Source organism: Lates calcarifer, linkage group LG19 (genome assembly GCF_001640805.2).
Source record: "Lates calcarifer isolate ASB-BC8 linkage group LG19, TLL_Latcal_v3, whole genome shotgun sequence".
Classification (NCBI taxonomy): domain Eukaryota; kingdom Metazoa; phylum Chordata; class Actinopteri; family Centropomidae; genus Lates; species Lates calcarifer.
Window position 1 is genome coordinate 16,938,774 of NC_066851.1, and position 16,770 is coordinate 16,955,543.

Consider the following 16,770-nt stretch of genomic DNA (forward strand, 5'->3'; position numbering starts at 1 on the left):
TGACTATTAAAAATGCATTATACACATACACAGGTGCATGTGATTCATTCATAAGGGCAATCACCAGCTTTTGATGGATGTCTCAAATCCGATGCTGCTCTAATCAACTCCATAACTTAATTCAACATCAACTTTATTAAAAAAAACCCAGTTGTTTCAAAAATACACTAAAGAACTGAGCGGTTGTTATTTAGTTTTAGATCACATACAGTAGGGCAATAGGTCTTTTGTCATGATCTTACATGGAAAATAACTGTATTACAGTGATACTCTAGAAAGGAAAAAGGACAACAATCAACACTTCCTGGATACCAGATATTTGGCATCAACCCTCCTACTTGGAGCTACATTTGCGAGCCAGAGGTAAACAGAGCTGTTGTATTCGGGGCGATGGGCTGGCAGAGCGTGCTGCCCGGCTGACAATATATGGGTCATATCCCTTAAAAAGAGCCTCTCTCTCTTTAGGACTGGACAGCTCAAGAAGTCTCTGGACTGGCTACGTAGCTCCTCGCTGCCCTGGAGACGGGCCAGCACACCGATCGTGCCCCCTCAAACTTGGGATGGTCGTGCTTGGGGGCTGAAAAGAAAAAGTAATCAAAGTGAGGTCAAACAGCAAAATAAAAGCATGGTGATGCCATGATAACAATGTATTTTTAAAAGAATAGATCAACAGTTAGATGTCAAGAATTAGGTGAGTGTATTTCCTGTATTATTAAACCTATTGTTTGAATAATGCAACAACAGAGCAGAAGACTAACTTACTGGAAAGTAGCTCTATGTGTGCAGATGCTTTGCAGGGCAAGTGAGTCACGGGTGCAGATTTTAGTTTGTGGCCAGAGCCCTCCAGAACCTGCCTTCTCTTTGGCTGAGCAAGCTGGCAAATCCGTGAAGAGGCGACCGCCGTCTGCGTTGCCCTGCTCAACTACAATCACATCATGAATGAAGGAGAAAAAACAAAGCATCACATTATTAGACATGAGCTCTTAGGATTCAATCAAACAAATGCAACTTGGATTAATTCCACTCAGTCTTGAGCAAACCCACAGAGCATATCATGGCCAAGAGTGATGATGACATTAAAATATTTTTAGCCACGCTTGCGGGGGCTTGTAGGAATGATCATGTCTGTTTATTGCTCCAGCACTTTGGCTTGAATAATGGGAAGTTTAAGTAGCCTACCCCAGAAAATGAGGTGGTCAAATGTTGGGCATTATGAAGTGGGTAAAATTCTGTAAACTTGTTGTATTAGTGATGTAAACTACATGTACAACTCCAGTCAAAATCAAGAAAGAAGAAAACTAAAAATATATGTATAATGTCTCCTTTTGTGCTGGTTAATGTTGTTCAGAAATATAGACAGCAACAACAAATCAAAAGTGACTTTCCTCAAACAGGCAACATTATAAATAAGATATTGTTCAGGGCAACTTCAAGAAGGTGGAACCACTAAACCACTGATCATATCTTGTTGTTAGAGTTTCTAAGTAAGTTTGTTGCACATGTATCCTGTGTGTACATCCTTAGCTAACCAACAGAGGAAGTATCCTTAACTTGCCTTGTAGTTGAGGTTCTATATCATGTTTTCATTCAGACACATCTGAAAGTTAAATTTAAAGCTTTTAAGATGTCCTAATTGTGAAAGGGAAAACCAACATCACCTTGAAGAACAAGAAAACAAGCTTGAAGATTACAAAACAGCTCTTATCACTTGTGCTTTCAGGAAAACACAAAAGCTGTGGCAAAGTGCCCCCCCCCCCATTTTTTTGGTATATGTGACTCCCTAACCTTTTCAACAGCTGACTGTGGAGTTTAAAACATCCTGTGGCTCACCAGTTACCCACTACCACGTATGCAGCAGTTTCACAGGAAGTGATGCATGTGTTACTCACAGGGGCCACCAGCGGGCGGTCCGGCTGCCAGCCAGCTGCAGGGAACCGAGGTCGTGCCAGGCTGCACAGCCGCTCGGACGGAACGGCCCTGAGAGCCCACTCACTCACCTCCCATATGGGAGAAAGTCTGAGAAGGGAAAAGAATCTGTTGTATGAAAACCAAAAATACAGGCAGACAAACAACAGCAGAAGGTCATCAGACTGCTCCATACCATGCGATCATGAGTCACAATAAATCTGAAAATTTGGAGAGAGAGAGAGGTGGAGCTGGAGGTAGAGGAGAAGACGAGAGGAAGCGAAGGATGAAGAAAGAGGAAGGATTTAGGATGACAGATAAGAACAAGACACAAGAGAAGGATTAAAAAAACTGAGCAAGGATGACGATTTAATAAGCTCTGAAAGGTGCCCAGTGGAGTCAGACAATGTTTCTGTTTACTTTCAGTGTTACTCATCAAAACACATTGTGCGTATTCTTGACCTAACAAACAACCTGAATGTATTTCCTTCCTCGCAAAACATCTGCATGCATTGTTTACATGCTCCAGGGTGCCACTAGTGGTCACAATCTCCACAGGCTGCCTTTAATGTATTTGAGCATTTTCTCAAATTCAGCGACCAATTAAAAAAAAAACAAAAACAAAAAAAACTTTGGTGTAGTTTATTGATTCTAATATATCTTTAAGAAACAACATACCAGACTCTTGGAAAAGTCTGAAATTCAACGTCTGACATAAATAAAAAAAATACTTGCACGTTTGCATATAAGGGCTGGTATTCAAATATTGGCTGTGGGTGTGGCCAGCACAAACAAATTAAATGTGAAAGTTCTGGAGGAGGTAGTTGAACATTGTGAGAAAGACAAAGTAGTACACCTGACATTACTGTAGTTGTTGCACTGATGGAATTATATGATCATAGGTGTCATCTATACTTATTTTCAGAAAGAACACAAGGCAAAAAGTATGAAAGACGACCAAAAAAGAAATCACACATGCTAGTTGTTAGTTATTTTGTGTTAGTAATAGTAGGACTTATTATATTTACATGACTTGAGTGTAGAGCTTTTTACTTCTACAGAGCTCCGACCAGCGAGGGGTTAACTCTACGAGGAGAAACAAGTAGGCATGATGTAACAAAATAAGCAGTTGAGGGAGGGTTGTAAATCGGGGGGGGGGGGGGGGGGGGGGAGGGCGTGAGAGATGTACCGATTTTGGTGGTGGATCCAGTCTTCTCAGTTGGTAGCTCATCCAGCCAGTAAACAGAGCGACTGGAAAACAGAAAAGAGGCTTCATCAGAGACAGAGGACAATAAAGGGACAGAGAGGAGGAGGAGGAGGACGTCAGTCAGGCCTACCGGTCTGGATGCCTGAGTCGGTTGGGCTTGGGTTGAGCGAGCGTATGTGTCCGAGTTGCCATGGAAACTGTTGGCAATGATGGGGAAGCAGAGGCAAATTGCAGCTGAAATTGTCCCATTATACAAATATCAGTTATCACAGTGTGATCGACCTTCATAGATATGACTGAACAAAATGTTTTGCTTCACACATCCAGCAACAAATTTACATGTAGTGTGTGAAAAAAAAGTAAAACGCAGCTGGTTTCCTCTTATAACTGTAATGTAACAGGAGAAAGTATGATGTTCAAGCTAGACTCAGCTAGAAACAAGTGGTTGATTTATCAATGAATTCATTGACAGAAAATGCAGTTTGATAATCGATCAATTAAGACAAGTCTGTATTTGAAGTGTGCATGTACAAACATGATTTACAATGATACGATTAGTTTGGAAGCCAAACATGGTCCACTATGCAAATGCTGAGAAGACACAGAACTGACTTTTCAGTGAAGTAGAAGAGGAGACATCTTATGTCCAGTTGTTACATTATATATTTCCATATCTACAGATTCTGGTTATTTTTAATGAGGGAGAAGGAGTAGATGTATTTTCTATTTTGGATCTTTAACTAGGTAATTCCCCTAGTTTTGTGGAAAATAACTGTAATTCAAAGCAGAGTATTTATCATTTATCAAGCACAAATAAAAAATATTAGCTGTTTTCAGGCTCTCAAAATGTGATCACTTGTTGCTTTTTTCTGATTTATGTCACTGTGAATTAAACATGTTTACAGTTGGGACAGTTGGACAGACAACTCAAGCAATTTAAAGAAGGGATTTCATTAGTAGCCTTAATTTACTACACTGACAAAATGGTCCCTTGTACCACACTCTAAAAGTCTTTTTAAATGTAGGTCATATCCTCCTGTCAGCAAAACAGAAACCAACCGCACAACTAATATAACCTCTGGCTGATTACACAATAACCTACTGAAAGCACAAAAATGACTGATAAATGTTTGACTTTAACTTAAGATGCTTCTTTTAAAGCTGTAATGTTTACCTGTCCTGCACCTGCAGTCGCTCCTGGTGACACTTGCTCGTTGCTAGGGTATCAGGTGACGTTTAAGGGGTACACTACACCAAAGATCGTCTATAAACAAGATGGCCCTTAGTCTTGCTGTGTCCTGGTATTTTGGTCATTCAACCATGAAGGAAATAAAACCTCTCAGGCAACTGGAAACAAACATCCACAGCTTCTTACTACGCTGACAAGTCTCCTTTTCTGTATTGATATTTTGCTCCATGAACCAAATGTAAATGTATACATAGTTTCCAGAAAAAGGGGCAGAGTGAACCATCCTCTCAGGACATCCATCTTAAGGTTTTAGTTAAGGGGTGTTGGTAGAAATCTTCAACTTTTGTTTAGCCTATAGTGTGGACCACAGGACAATAAAAAAGATCAGACAACATCAGACATTTGTATAAATATAACAAATATTAAAACCTGCAAAACTACCCTTAAAAGACAAGGAGACATGTTAAAAGGATAAAGAACAAGAAATGAATCCAGCTGTAACCCTCTGGAGTCCTTCTATTCAACAGAAAATCCACTGAACATGTCATGCTGAAAGGCCTCAGGGTTTTGTGTCAGTAGTTGGAACTACTCATAATTCCCTGAAGAAGTGCAGCCCCACAGTCTTTGGCAATGTGTTCTCAACAGACAATAGCACAATTTTCCCACGTGGTTTTGGGAGACTGGAGGTCATCATTCTAAATGAGAAAAGGCTTCTGCCTTGCCACCATACCGCCCTACAGCCCAGACATGCGAGGATTGTTGTCTTGTGTAGTAAGCAACAAGTACTTGCCAGAAATTCCAGCAGATCCTTTAATGTTGCCGTCGGCCTCTTGGCAGCCAACCTGACCAGTTTTCTCCTTGTCTTTTCATCTGTTCTGGAGGGTCCGGTTCTTGGTAATGACACTGTTGTGCAATATTTTCTTGACATGTTGATAACTGTCTTCACTGTGTTCCATGGTATATCTAGTGTCTTGGAACTTCTTCTGTACCCCTCTCCTGATCGATACCTTTCAACAGTGACATCCCATTCATGCTTTGGAAGGTCTTTCAGGACTGGCTGCAGTGGCATGCAACTAAGAAGATGTATACTGACTACTATTTAATATGAGTTTAAATGTTACTGGTTGACAGACACAGCGATAACGGTTTCAGTTTGTCACTTGAATTTTATAGGTTATAGGTCACATTAAAGGTGGAAAATGTTCTGAAGTGATTCATTTTGGTTTCAGTGTATTACATCACAAGAAGCTGCAAGGCAAGCTGAGCAAAGCAGATGCAAGTGCTCATTTGCGGCTTTCACACAGCATCTCTTAATGCCTGTAAACTAGTACAAATATTTTAGTTTTTTTTTTTTCATTAATTATTAATATTTGCATTGATTGAGGGAGTAAAATAATTCTAAACTGACGCAAAGACAATTTAAAAACAGGCAACACCTTTATTTTCAACAGACATTTAAAATCTTATAAAACAGCACAGTAAATAATCTACCAAAGCTTCTTTAATAATCATGATCACAAAGCCACAAGCTTTCAATATAATACTGTCGTTATTATTCTCTAAACTAGTATTGCAGGAGTGTTACTGTGTGACGTTAACAAGTCATGTCTGTCTTGACATTATCCTGTCACTTTGTGTTTTTCACGCATTAACATGATGAACTGAAAACACTGCAGGGCACGCAGTTGCAACATCATATAACATTCACAGGCCTCTGAGACACACTGCGAAACCCAGAGGCAACAGATGGCCAGGGTTAAATATGTAGTGTTTGGTTGATGTTGTAACGAACATTTAAAGGATAATAACAGTGTTGCTTGTAGTTACAGCACATTTTACTGCATTTTCTACGGTCTATGTCTACTTCAACTGTCCACGCATCGCCTGTTATTTTGTTTAAACCCTGTGTCACTTTAAAACACAAAATTCACATAAAAATAACCAGGCTGTCTTGGCTGAAAAATCTGGATTATTGGCACAAGCTTCAGCCAAAAGGAAACACCACTTTCACCCTTTAAATCATGTGGCAGTACAGTCTATCTCTGCACTAACAGAGACAAATCTCCATGCAATATTCTGTAAGTTCTACTGTCTTGAGACATCTCAAGAGTCTGTCTTTTTCTCTTTTACCTAAAAGTACTCAGCTACCAATCTTAATAGCAATGATTGCTGATTTTTCATTTTTCTGTGGTATTAAAATACAGGGATTTCAGTGATATTACCAGTTCACAGGCATAGGTTCATGAGGCACTGAGCTCTGTTGTTAAGCTGCCAGTGTAGTTACTGGGGTTATGGCAAAATGAAAAGGAAAAAAATGGCACCAAACAGTCCAATCTCTTGTGAGTAGTGTAGGTAGGATGGCAGTAAAAAGGCATGTAGGAAAACAGAGGGCAGAAATAGGTAAATGTTGAGTATATGTTGTATTCAGTAGCACCAGGAGAAAAGAGTTTGTTGTTTGTCAGTGTCAGAGGGTCTGCACTATGACGGGATACAGCAGGGACATGTGTTCAGCGCCTCTGATTGGCAGCTTGTGTGTAGTGTAGTAGTGGATGACCTCTGGGATGGTGGAGAAGGGGGGGCTGTTCTCTCCGAGCACGTAACACCCGTCTGAAGACTGAGTGAACTTCATATGCATGAACCCTTTGCAGCTCCTGAGAAAGAGAGGGACAGGAGAGGTGACTGTTTGCAAAACCAGAATCTTAATTCTGACATTTACATAGCAAGACTGAAACAGTTTTTTTTTTTTGCACTCACAACAAGACAAAACTTTCTTGGTATCATAGAGATTAATGTGGCAGAGTGATTAACCCCATCAGATAGAAACATGTTAAATAAATTGTTTCTGAAAACAATTACAGCCACACACACTATTCTGGGAACAGAAAAGGAAATGGAAAAAGTTGGTACATCCTGTCTCTAGTTCCCACCACAAATTTGTATGCACTCTGTCTTTTTTTTACTCTAACACTCATGCTAGGCTCCAAAACACCAGTCTCTGATCAATTTTACTGTTTGAATAATCTGCTGAATTACAATGATTTAAACATGTAGTGAAAATGACATACGACATGAAATGTGGGTCTCTGGCTGGAATTGAACTGTGGTTGTTGCAGCTGTGTGGCATGCACTGTAAACCAGCGACCAGGGAACTCCATACTACTCATAAACTCGAAAAGAAAAATCCACTGTGAAGTTTCTTGAATGACTGCACAATACAGCATTTGTTTCGATAAACAATACATTATCTGAAGCAATGTGCAGAATTCAGAATACCTTTATTCGCTTGCAGTTGCTTCCTTCCTATACAGGCATTATTTACACAGGAGTGACAGGCGGTTAAACTGCAGTTGTCCGGAATGCAACGCTTTGATTTTATTTGCCCCCTCTTTCCATCTTTTATGTCTGCACTTGTGAACAGAGTCCTCTTCTGTTGCTTGTTTGTTTTTTACGGATAAAAACCTCCTCTGCTAGCAGCAGATTTTTATTATTGCTCTAGTTTTTAATTCTAATTTTAGGCAATTGTATGTAATTTCAACAATATTTATAAGGTTGGTGGCCGCTTGCGAAATGCTACAGTAGATGTTAGAGATTTGATTAGCTACGTGCTCAATCAGATATAGATTCAGATTGATGAATGTGTCTTATTGTTCACTTCTAGTAAATTGGGTACAATCTGATCAAATTACAGTGCTCCACCACTGACTGCTTCAAAGGAGTACACATTTGAGTTTAGGAACAAAACCCAACATGCGGTTGATCTAAAAACAGCTGCTTTCATGCTGATTTCATTCATACAGGGTGAAAACACAGTGGCAGAGAGAAACATGGGGGGATGCGGAGGGAAAAAGCAACACAGAGAAAGTGGGTGGATGTGAAGAGAGTGGATGGAAAATTGGTGAACAATTCAAAGTTGCCTCGAGGCTCAAATCTGATATTCTCCAGCCACCCAAAGACTGCAACAATACCCAAATGAGGCAAAAACTGGATCAGATAATTTTGGAAACACTACATCAGAGTTCCCCTTTAAGAGATTGCAATGATATTTCAAATTAAGACACAATGAGGCGAATGATTTTTAAAAAATCCAGTACAGCTTCCTGTTAAACATAGATACAGATCAAGCACTGAACTGCTACAGAGATGAGACAAGCCCAGAATTAAGCAGGAGTATCTACCTGAGTGAGAGCGAGTAGTCGTTGCGGCAGGTCTGGCTGTTCCTCACCAGGTAGGAACTCTCTTTGCACAGAGTCAGTAGAGTTTCTGCCTCCGAGCGGCTCAGGGCTCCATGGTACCATCTGTAGGTGGCCAGAAGGAAACATGACAGCAGAAGACAGACCTAGTTATCATCATGGACCATTACATCTTCTCTTCACACTGTTCAAAATACTAGTTAATGTCATACAGTCCTTTACAATTTACTGTCTGTCATAGGATTTTTTGAGTATTTTCTGACATCCTATTATCCAAATGACTAATCAAGACATTTATTTGCAGACTGATTAATTAGTTTGTTATATTTTCCAGCTGCAAGCAGGAAAACAAGTGAGGGTAGCTGGTTCGCAGCTTGGCTCCACACCTCTGAATCACTGCCCACATCTTCAGTTCAGTATTTCAAAGAAGTCTGCTGTTGCGCCCATTCAAGGCTGTTTTTCTGCACGTAGAGGAACAAATAGCACATCCTGACTGTGTGTTGCCATTTGTGTGAGTGAAAATGGTGATTCATGTATTCAGTGAAATTAATATATACTTCTTGTGCAAGTGTTTCAAGTGCACATTTTCTCAACTGCACATTTTCTGTTTATTACAGAGACTTTTTTAATGCTGATTGCTGCACTTTAACTTTTTTACTTCTGTGCCTTTCTTATATTATATTTTTTATTTTTCTATTTTTGTCACTCTTATTTCTTGCTGCTGTAACATGTAAATTTCCCAGAAGTGGGATAAATAAAGTATATCTTATCTTATCTGCAAAGACTGTTGTCATTGCAAAAAGTCAAGCTTCTGTTGGTTTCAGTGACGCTTACAGACAATTTCTATAAATAAGAAAACGGCTCAGTAATCAAAATCCCATGAAGAGTTATTGTAATAAAACAGCCTACAGCCAGGAGATACACATAATTAGAGGCAACTAGAAGATATGAAACAAAATGAAGCACTGCCTTTATATCCCAAAAGAAAATAAACCTGGCACTTTGGTTTGATCAGTATCAGACTGTTGTAATTTCCTCTGTATGCTCAAAACATTTAAAACCAATAAAATCCAATTTGTCCCAGTGGAGCTGAAAAACAAATTGCCACATATTCCTAGATTGCACACACAGTGCAGTACAAAAAACATGGGAAGAAAAACAAGACCATGCATATGGAACACAAATGTCTTCTTACACTTGTCTCTCCAGAGGCAGAGATGGATCCACTCTCTCTCCCAGGAGCGGAGGAGTGTCACCAACCAAACGGAGTGTAGTCGAGTCAGCAGTCGTAGATGTGGTGCCCGTCTTGGTGAGCCTGGTCTGTTCTGTCTGAGCTCGCGAGCGCTCTCTTTCTGCCCCTTCAAACTGAACTGTGTCAAGACAGAGAGACAGCAGGTTTAAAAAAATGAGTCCAAGACTCATTTGGAACAGAAACACACCTTGAAAGCAAATTTACCTGCTAGAGCTTTAGAGATGTTATCTTTCTTCCACTCCCAGGGCTGGTCGTATTCATCAGCCGGCCTCTCGTCATCCTGTGGGAGCCTGCTCTCCCTGCTGTCTACCAAGCCAAGTCCACCCTCAACCCTCTGAGTTTGCTGTTGTGCTGCCGGAACAGGTCGGTGGTGGTGGCGAGTCCTCTCCTCATATGGGTTATCGTATAACTGGCCGGCATCTCCACTCCCGGACCTGTTAGTCATCACGCTGTGCTGCAGTTCTTCAAAGCAAGCACACAGAGTAAATAACAGAACAACAGTGTAACTATCTTGATAGAAAAGGAGCCTAAAAATGAAAATATGGGAAGAGAAATTGTAAATCTGAAGCACTGATGTATTGAGCTAAGCAAGTTTTAGATCTGTTGTCTGTTATGTTTTGTTATATCCAGTCAAATGCCAATCTAATTGCAGTATATTTTTAATTTAGTCAAAAGTTGAATTCCCACCCTAAATTCCCATCAATAGAAACAGTGTTTGGACAAGTGCTGGCTGTTTTCCAGATGATGATGACTCACTTCCCTCAAGATGAACAGTGAAGCTTGTGGCCACAGAACACTTATAGCTGCAACCACTTAACAGTACTCATAATACATTTTTTCACCACAATGTGCAACTTGCAAGAGACATGAAAAATGTCCACTATTCAGGATTCAGGATTACCCCTGGTCTATGTCTGTGTCTATCTATGATTTTAAAACAAGTCAAGTCTACCTGAGATGATCCGTTGAGCCTCAAATGGCTCCATGTAGCTGCAGCAGTCTGTCGGTGCAGGTTTGGGCTCCCAGTTTGGTCTGGCTCTTGGGTCTGGACGGGCATCAAATGGGTCAGAGTAGTCTGTGTCAGTGTCCGATGCTGCTGGGGCAGAGGGAACCACCTTGGGAGGGAGAGGACACAAAGGGGAATTGACAGTTAAATTGGACAACATTATGGGCTTATTTGTGCCAAACAGAAGACCTGGAAATATAACAGCGTGTTTTTGTGTTTGAGAAACTGAGATACAGGGCAGAGAACGAGAGGATGGAGAGGGGAAAAAAGCATAAGCAATGCTTACTGGTTCTTCTTGAACAGTCACAGGACTCAACGGGATTTTACAGCGGCCAAACTCCTGAGAATCCACTTTGATTAGTCTGTGTTTGGGAGATACTACTTTCACCTGTAAGGCAACATATGGAAACAAACCACTTTCAATATGATTTAAAAAATCACCTCAGTACTAATCTTCTGAAAATGTGAACTCAGTATTTATAACCCAACATCCCACAAGGAACATAATACACTTAAGTAATGCATGTGACTTTTGAAGTCAGTCATACCTCCACACCATTAGGCAGCATGGAACCAAATGCAGGGAAAGAGGGGAGGCTCACTGTGGCACTACAGGAGCTGAAACCACCATTCTGGTGGTCCTTGTCAGAATGTTGGTACGGGTCTTCGAAATCTAGCTCCTTCTGAGCTCTGTAAGCCCTCAAAATCTCACTCTCACTGTAATCTGGCCTCGGGGGCTGTGGAGGGTCACGCCTGCTGCCGAAGTTTAGGTAGTCCTTCAGCCACTTTGCCATGGATCTGGGGATGAAATGTTCAACAGATTGCACTGAATATTTTAAAATCACATACTGTGGAAATCAAAATACAAACAAAAAGTTGCCTTGACTTCATATTTTATTCATTCACATATTATCATTATTTCACCCATTTATGAACTAACATGCCATATATTTGTTATCTCAGCTTCATAAATGCAAGGAAAAGATACAATATCAGACTGAGCCAGCAATTTTGAGATTGGAATAATTGAATATTTTAGACGCTAACTATCCGAAATGCCATGTGAATCGCAACCCTAAACAATCAAGGTCTGGGGCAACCTAAAAACAAAGCTAGCCTAGCTGAAGTCTTGCGGTTTACAGCATAAAATGTAACTTATAAATTACAGGTAGTTTTGTATCACTGAGGTTTATAAACGCAACACTAGCCTAAAGGCACAACGGTACCCGGGAGTTGTAGTCAGTTCGAGGTTTTTGTTTGCAATGGTTAGCTCACATGAACTTGGCTGGACTTGTTTTAAACCCCCTGAGGAAGAGCCACTGACATCAAACAATTATCAACAGGTCCAGTGAAAATACCTCCCAAAGGCTGACTATTAACTTTTCTCCTGAGATAAAGCAGAGAGTGGGTATTTAATAAATGCTACACGGCTAAGCTAACTAAGTCAGCAAATCACAATAACAATTGACAATTGCTAGTTAGCATTTGGGATAAATCTGGAGGATTCAATCAATTACTTATTCATGCCAGCGAATTAAGGATAGCGTTTATTTCCAAACGGTCCCCACCAAAGTTAACAGTTGACAAATCTTACAGTCGTATAATTGATTAAAAGAAAATTACGATTAAAGTTATATAAGTCGTACAACTGATGATCGGCGATCTGTAGATATGTCAAAGCTAAGTTAGCTAAGTTCTGCTAACATTTTTTAACCGTTACCTGCTAACGTTACTTCTGTGAGCTCACCCTCTTTCTTTGCATTGACGGTTCCCACTTCCAGTTTTATGTATTTCTGGTTACCATCCGGTGTTTCGTTTTTATTCAACGTTATCAGACCAAAAAATGAAACATTGTTATCCGCGAAATCCGTCCTGCTTTCGTGCCAAGCAGGTCAGTCAGCTAATGTTAGCTGGACCAGATCAGACCAGACCGTGGAGCAGACCGTCCCCGACACAACACTCACTGGCACGGCGGACAAGCTTAAAGGGGAGTGCGGAGGTATTTTTGGTGGGTCGACATTAAAGCTAGGGTAAGCCTGTGTGAGCTGATTCCTGCCAAATCCACAGATAAAAGCCTTTTGTCTCATGTAGCTCCAATAATGTGGACAATACCATTATTTGTACACTGTTAAAACCATGTCTGCTACTGAAAATATTTTTTTTCACAAGGTCTTGTCTGCCTTTGAGACTGCAGTGTCTTCTTGTGGTCATAGCTGGGAATCACTGTATTTCCAAATAAAGCCTTTTAAATTAGCACCTTGAGATCTGCAATATTTAGGACATGAATATTGGTGCTTTCTCTCTGTATTTAAACTAAACCAGGGGTGGCTAATAAGGAACTCACAAGGGAAAAATAGTGATATGATTATTTATTCCAGTGCAAATCTTGGATTACATAAATCAGCATTATTAACCATGTAAAATATCACTCTGCTTTTACATAAGCTTATTTCCCCCTTTTCAGCACTAAGATAAGTTTGTAGCAGGTATTCTTGCTTTTCTGATCTACATTAATTTATGTAGATTTAGGAAAAGAAAGAAAGAAAGAAAGATAGTTAAGGTGTTGCAAGATGTCAAAAATATTTCAAAAACAATGAGTTAAACAATTTTTAATATACGCTAAAATAAAAAATAAAAAAATGTATCTCACAAAAATTAAAATGTTTCAATTTTTTTTCAAAGTTAAATTCTCTGTAACAACAGGTCCACGAACCAGTGGATCTGCTGAGAAAGATTACTATGGTTTCACTGGATTTGAACAGCAGACAATACAATTCCTGCAAACAACTGTCCACCAACACAATGACTTGCTATCAGTCATTTCTTCACAGAAAAGCTAAACCCACAAACTGGTTTACACATGACTTTGATTTCTGCTTTACAAAAAGGTCCATATCATTATATTCCCTCTTGCATTATTCATACAACTAAGTGTCAGTCACTCATGTCATCTTCCTCTCATTCGCTGTCACTGCTGTCACTGTCTGAATACGCCCCCAGCAGGCTGAGAGATGACGATTCATTTTGTGTGGTATTGGGCTTTGAAGCGCTTGTGGAGTCGGTCGTCGTTGACGCCTTTGAATCTGTAAAACAAGACACATAATGACTGTGCTTTCCAAATCATATGCAAAGGATGTGAACAAGCAGCAAAAGATAGCTGTTAGTCCGAAAAACCAGAAACCCTAAACATACAGAAAAACAAAACAATGCAAAACAAAAAACATACAAAAATCTAATCTAAAATAAATCAAATAAATTCACTTATATCTAAAATTTCAAATGAATTAGGTCATTAATAGTATTCATACTGCAGTCATACTGCACAATGATGGACATGTTACCTGTTTGTGAAGAGGGAGCAGCAGTGGCTGCAACTGGACTGGGTTTGTTGATCGCTGATGTCGGTTTCTTTCGCACCACCAGAGACCCCAGTGATTTTCTACCACCCAGTGTGCCCACACTCCTCTCCCAGCTCTCCGTCTTGGCCCGCTTCACCCCTCCAGCTGTGGCTCCCTGTAGAAACACAGCATGAGTTAATCCAATATTCCCAGCCAACACTTACTCTTTAAATTCTTCTGATTAGTTGTTTAGTATTTGCCTCTTCATACCTATACAGTTTTCATGTCAGCTTTTAAGACCTTTCACACTTTGAATTACATCTAAGAATACAGGAAACATAGGAAACCACCAACTGAAACAAACACTGGCAAGTGAGGTAAAACAGACCATAACTAATGCTGCATTTAAACGAGTCATCATTTAATTCAGGATAAACACTTTCTTGGATGCGAGTGAGTGGTCATACGTACCTGTGTCTCTGTGAGTTTGTCATCGGTGAGGATGTCTGTTGGCTTGTCTGTGCTGGACTTGTTTGACTGTGAGCTGCTGCTCTCCTCTTCTTTCTCTGAACCAGAGTCGGAGTCTCTTAATCTTTTTACGAGGGCACGCTCCAGCATCTCCCTGTGAAATAATTTCTGGTTCAGTTTAAACTGGCTTTTACAAAAAGAATACATGTGACAGAACTTATTAAGAAACAGGCAGAGATCAGGTTAGGTCAGTGAGAAGATATGTAGTAGATATGTAATCTTTAGAAGGCTGGCAAACTGAAAACTGCCCACTGTCTATTTAAGCCTTCCTCACTCACTTTGTTTCTCGCTCATCCTCTTCTTTCTCCTGTTCTCTCTCTCTCTTCTCCATCTCTCTGTACTGGTCGATCATTCCCTCAAAGTCCACCAGAGCCTGCCTCTGGTTCAGCTCCTTCAGCTCCTGGAGGTTCTCCAACACCTCCATCTCCATCTTAGAATCCTTTGTGCGGTTCTCCAACACCTGGCAGAGGATTTGGAAACTATTTAACGTCTCACGCCCAATGCCTGGACACTGCTGAATAACATCACAGAAGCTGATGTTTATACACTGACCTTCATGGGGTTGTTCAATTCCTCCTCTTCTCTCTCCTGCTGGATTCGCGTCTCCTCCTCTTCAATTAGTTTCTCTGCCTGGAAGTTTCGTGTTGCACCGTGCTCCATCGCGTAGTCCGTGTTCTCTGGGTCAGTCTATAATAACAATATGAGATATGAAAATGTGAGATATATATATATTTTTTTACCTAATACTTGATATGCCTCTTTCAGAAGACACACCAGACACTCGTCTTTTATTTAAGAGTGCTTACTTATTTTGTCTCATTTCATTAAATATATCTGTGATAGTTAGAGAATCAAACACTCACCTTAAACGTGATTTCGGCAAGACATCGGGTACATTTGATGTAGAAACGGAAGATAGGCAGTCCCATGTACAGCTCATTCTGAACAGTCTCTTTGCGTGCATTGAACTTCTTCCCCTTGTAGATGTACTCGCCACATGTTTTACACCTGAAAACAACCAGAGAGGCAATGCTAATGGCTCTACAGTCACTGGACTTATTTACAGAAACAAACCAGCCAAAATTCCTGCTCTAATTCACAGCCAGCAATAACCTGCTGTGCCTTTGTATATCTCTAAAAAAACCCAAAAAAACCCTGAGGTGTGACATCATCTTCATTCACAAAGAGCAACAGCATCAGGCTTACTTTTCTTCTCTTCAACCCCTCATTCTCTTCTCTATCTACTATTTAATTTAAATATGCTGCTAGACATAAAGACTGGATTTTTGAACTGAATGTAATTGTCTGCCTTCTAACAGTTATGTTTGTGTACTGAAAACAGCTGCTTCAACTCTAATGAAACTCTTATTTTCTGTCACACAAGCTGTGCAGAGTTATGTGGCATGAGGTTAAACTTGCTGTTGTTGTTGATGTTAAGCACGTTGTAAAAATGACTAAAACAGGTGCTGAAACACACACAGACAAACATAAATGAGACAAACGTACCTCATGTTGAATGGAGCCATCAATCTGACCACATACTGTCGATCTTTGGGGAGTTTGAGCTTTGGGATTTTGGACGGATCGAAATCCGGAGGATAGTATTTCTGTGGGAGACAAAGCACAAACGTGAGATACTGAAAATCTTGAACTTGGGTCATAATCAGCAATAACCCAAACTGATGACAACACCGTGCTTGGTTTTTTAAGCGTTAAAACAAACACATAATGTACTTTGAATGTCTGATATGAGCAAATGCAGCTGCTATTAGCTACACCACACTTAGCTTCAAAGTTAGCTAGTTAGCCTGCTTGAATTATCATACAGCTCATACGCTGTGTTTTAAACGTTGCAAAAAGAGGTACACCGTTGGTGGTCACGTACTTACGTTTAATACTTTTCTTTCGGACATTGTGGTTTCTGCTGGAAACTCAACGAAGAGAAGAAAACGCTGAAATAAACAGGCTGACAGCTAGTGGAGCACTGCACGTGGAATGCACGTAAACTTCCGGTTGTCCCTTCCTCTTTAGCTTCCGGCCTTCAAAGTAGTGCTACAGCACCCCCTACAGAACGGGCGACAGCTTGTAACAATACTAGCAAAAGTACAATACAAAAGCCATATTTTTTTACGGAATTCTTTTTCTTTCTTTTCTT

At 40.2% G+C, this 16,770-nt stretch overlaps 3 protein-coding genes across 5 annotated transcripts; all 3 read right to left on the bottom strand.

Annotated features, from left to right (window-relative positions):
- Positions 1 to 358: 358 nt before the first annotated feature.
- On the bottom strand, positions 359 to 5,587 carry theg (theg spermatid protein). 2 transcript variants are annotated; one of them, XM_018663525.2, is made up of 7 exons: positions 4,287 to 5,587; positions 3,243 to 3,309; positions 3,095 to 3,156; positions 2,934 to 2,991; positions 1,890 to 2,016; positions 763 to 922; positions 359 to 577 (listed from the first exon to the last, which is right to left on the bottom strand). In XM_018663525.2, exons 2-7 carry the CDS (start codon positions 3,302 to 3,304, stop codon positions 477 to 479), a joined length of 570 nt encoding a protein of 189 aa, XP_018519041.1. In that variant the 5' UTR covers positions 3,305 to 3,309; positions 4,287 to 5,587; the 3' UTR covers positions 359 to 476. The 2 variants fall into 2 exon arrangements, with proteins under 2 accessions (XP_018519041.1, XP_018519040.1); XM_018663524.2 differs by lacking the exon at positions 4,287 to 5,587 and having other exon boundaries at positions 3,243 to 3,564.
- Positions 5,588 to 5,716: 129 nt separating this feature from the next.
- Positions 5,717 to 12,840, bottom strand: LOC108874930 (SH2 domain-containing adapter protein F). 2 transcript variants are annotated; one of them, XM_018663520.2, is made up of 8 exons: positions 12,470 to 12,840; positions 11,298 to 11,547; positions 11,036 to 11,137; positions 10,696 to 10,858; positions 9,948 to 10,205; positions 9,687 to 9,861; positions 8,477 to 8,596; positions 5,717 to 6,952 (listed from the first exon to the last, which is right to left on the bottom strand). In XM_018663520.2, exons 2-8 carry the CDS (start codon positions 11,541 to 11,543, stop codon positions 6,766 to 6,768), a joined length of 1,251 nt encoding a protein of 416 aa, XP_018519036.1. In that variant the 5' UTR covers positions 11,544 to 11,547; positions 12,470 to 12,840; the 3' UTR covers positions 5,717 to 6,765. The 2 variants fall into 2 exon arrangements, with proteins under 2 accessions (XP_018519036.1, XP_018519038.1); XM_018663522.2 differs by having other exon boundaries at positions 12,497 to 12,839.
- A 263-nt stretch (positions 12,841 to 13,103) lies between these two features.
- Positions 13,104 to 16,665, bottom strand: yju2 (YJU2 splicing factor homolog). The gene is made up of 8 exons (XM_018663523.2): positions 16,505 to 16,665; positions 16,122 to 16,222; positions 15,479 to 15,623; positions 15,168 to 15,302; positions 14,894 to 15,075; positions 14,559 to 14,709; positions 14,091 to 14,262; positions 13,104 to 13,832 (listed from the first exon to the last, which is right to left on the bottom strand). The coding sequence occupies exons 1-8, from the start codon at positions 16,526 to 16,528 to the stop codon at positions 13,708 to 13,710; spliced, it is 1,035 nt and encodes a 344-aa protein (XP_018519039.1). The 5' UTR covers positions 16,529 to 16,665; the 3' UTR covers positions 13,104 to 13,707.
- Between the last annotated feature and the right edge of the window lie 105 nt (positions 16,666 to 16,770).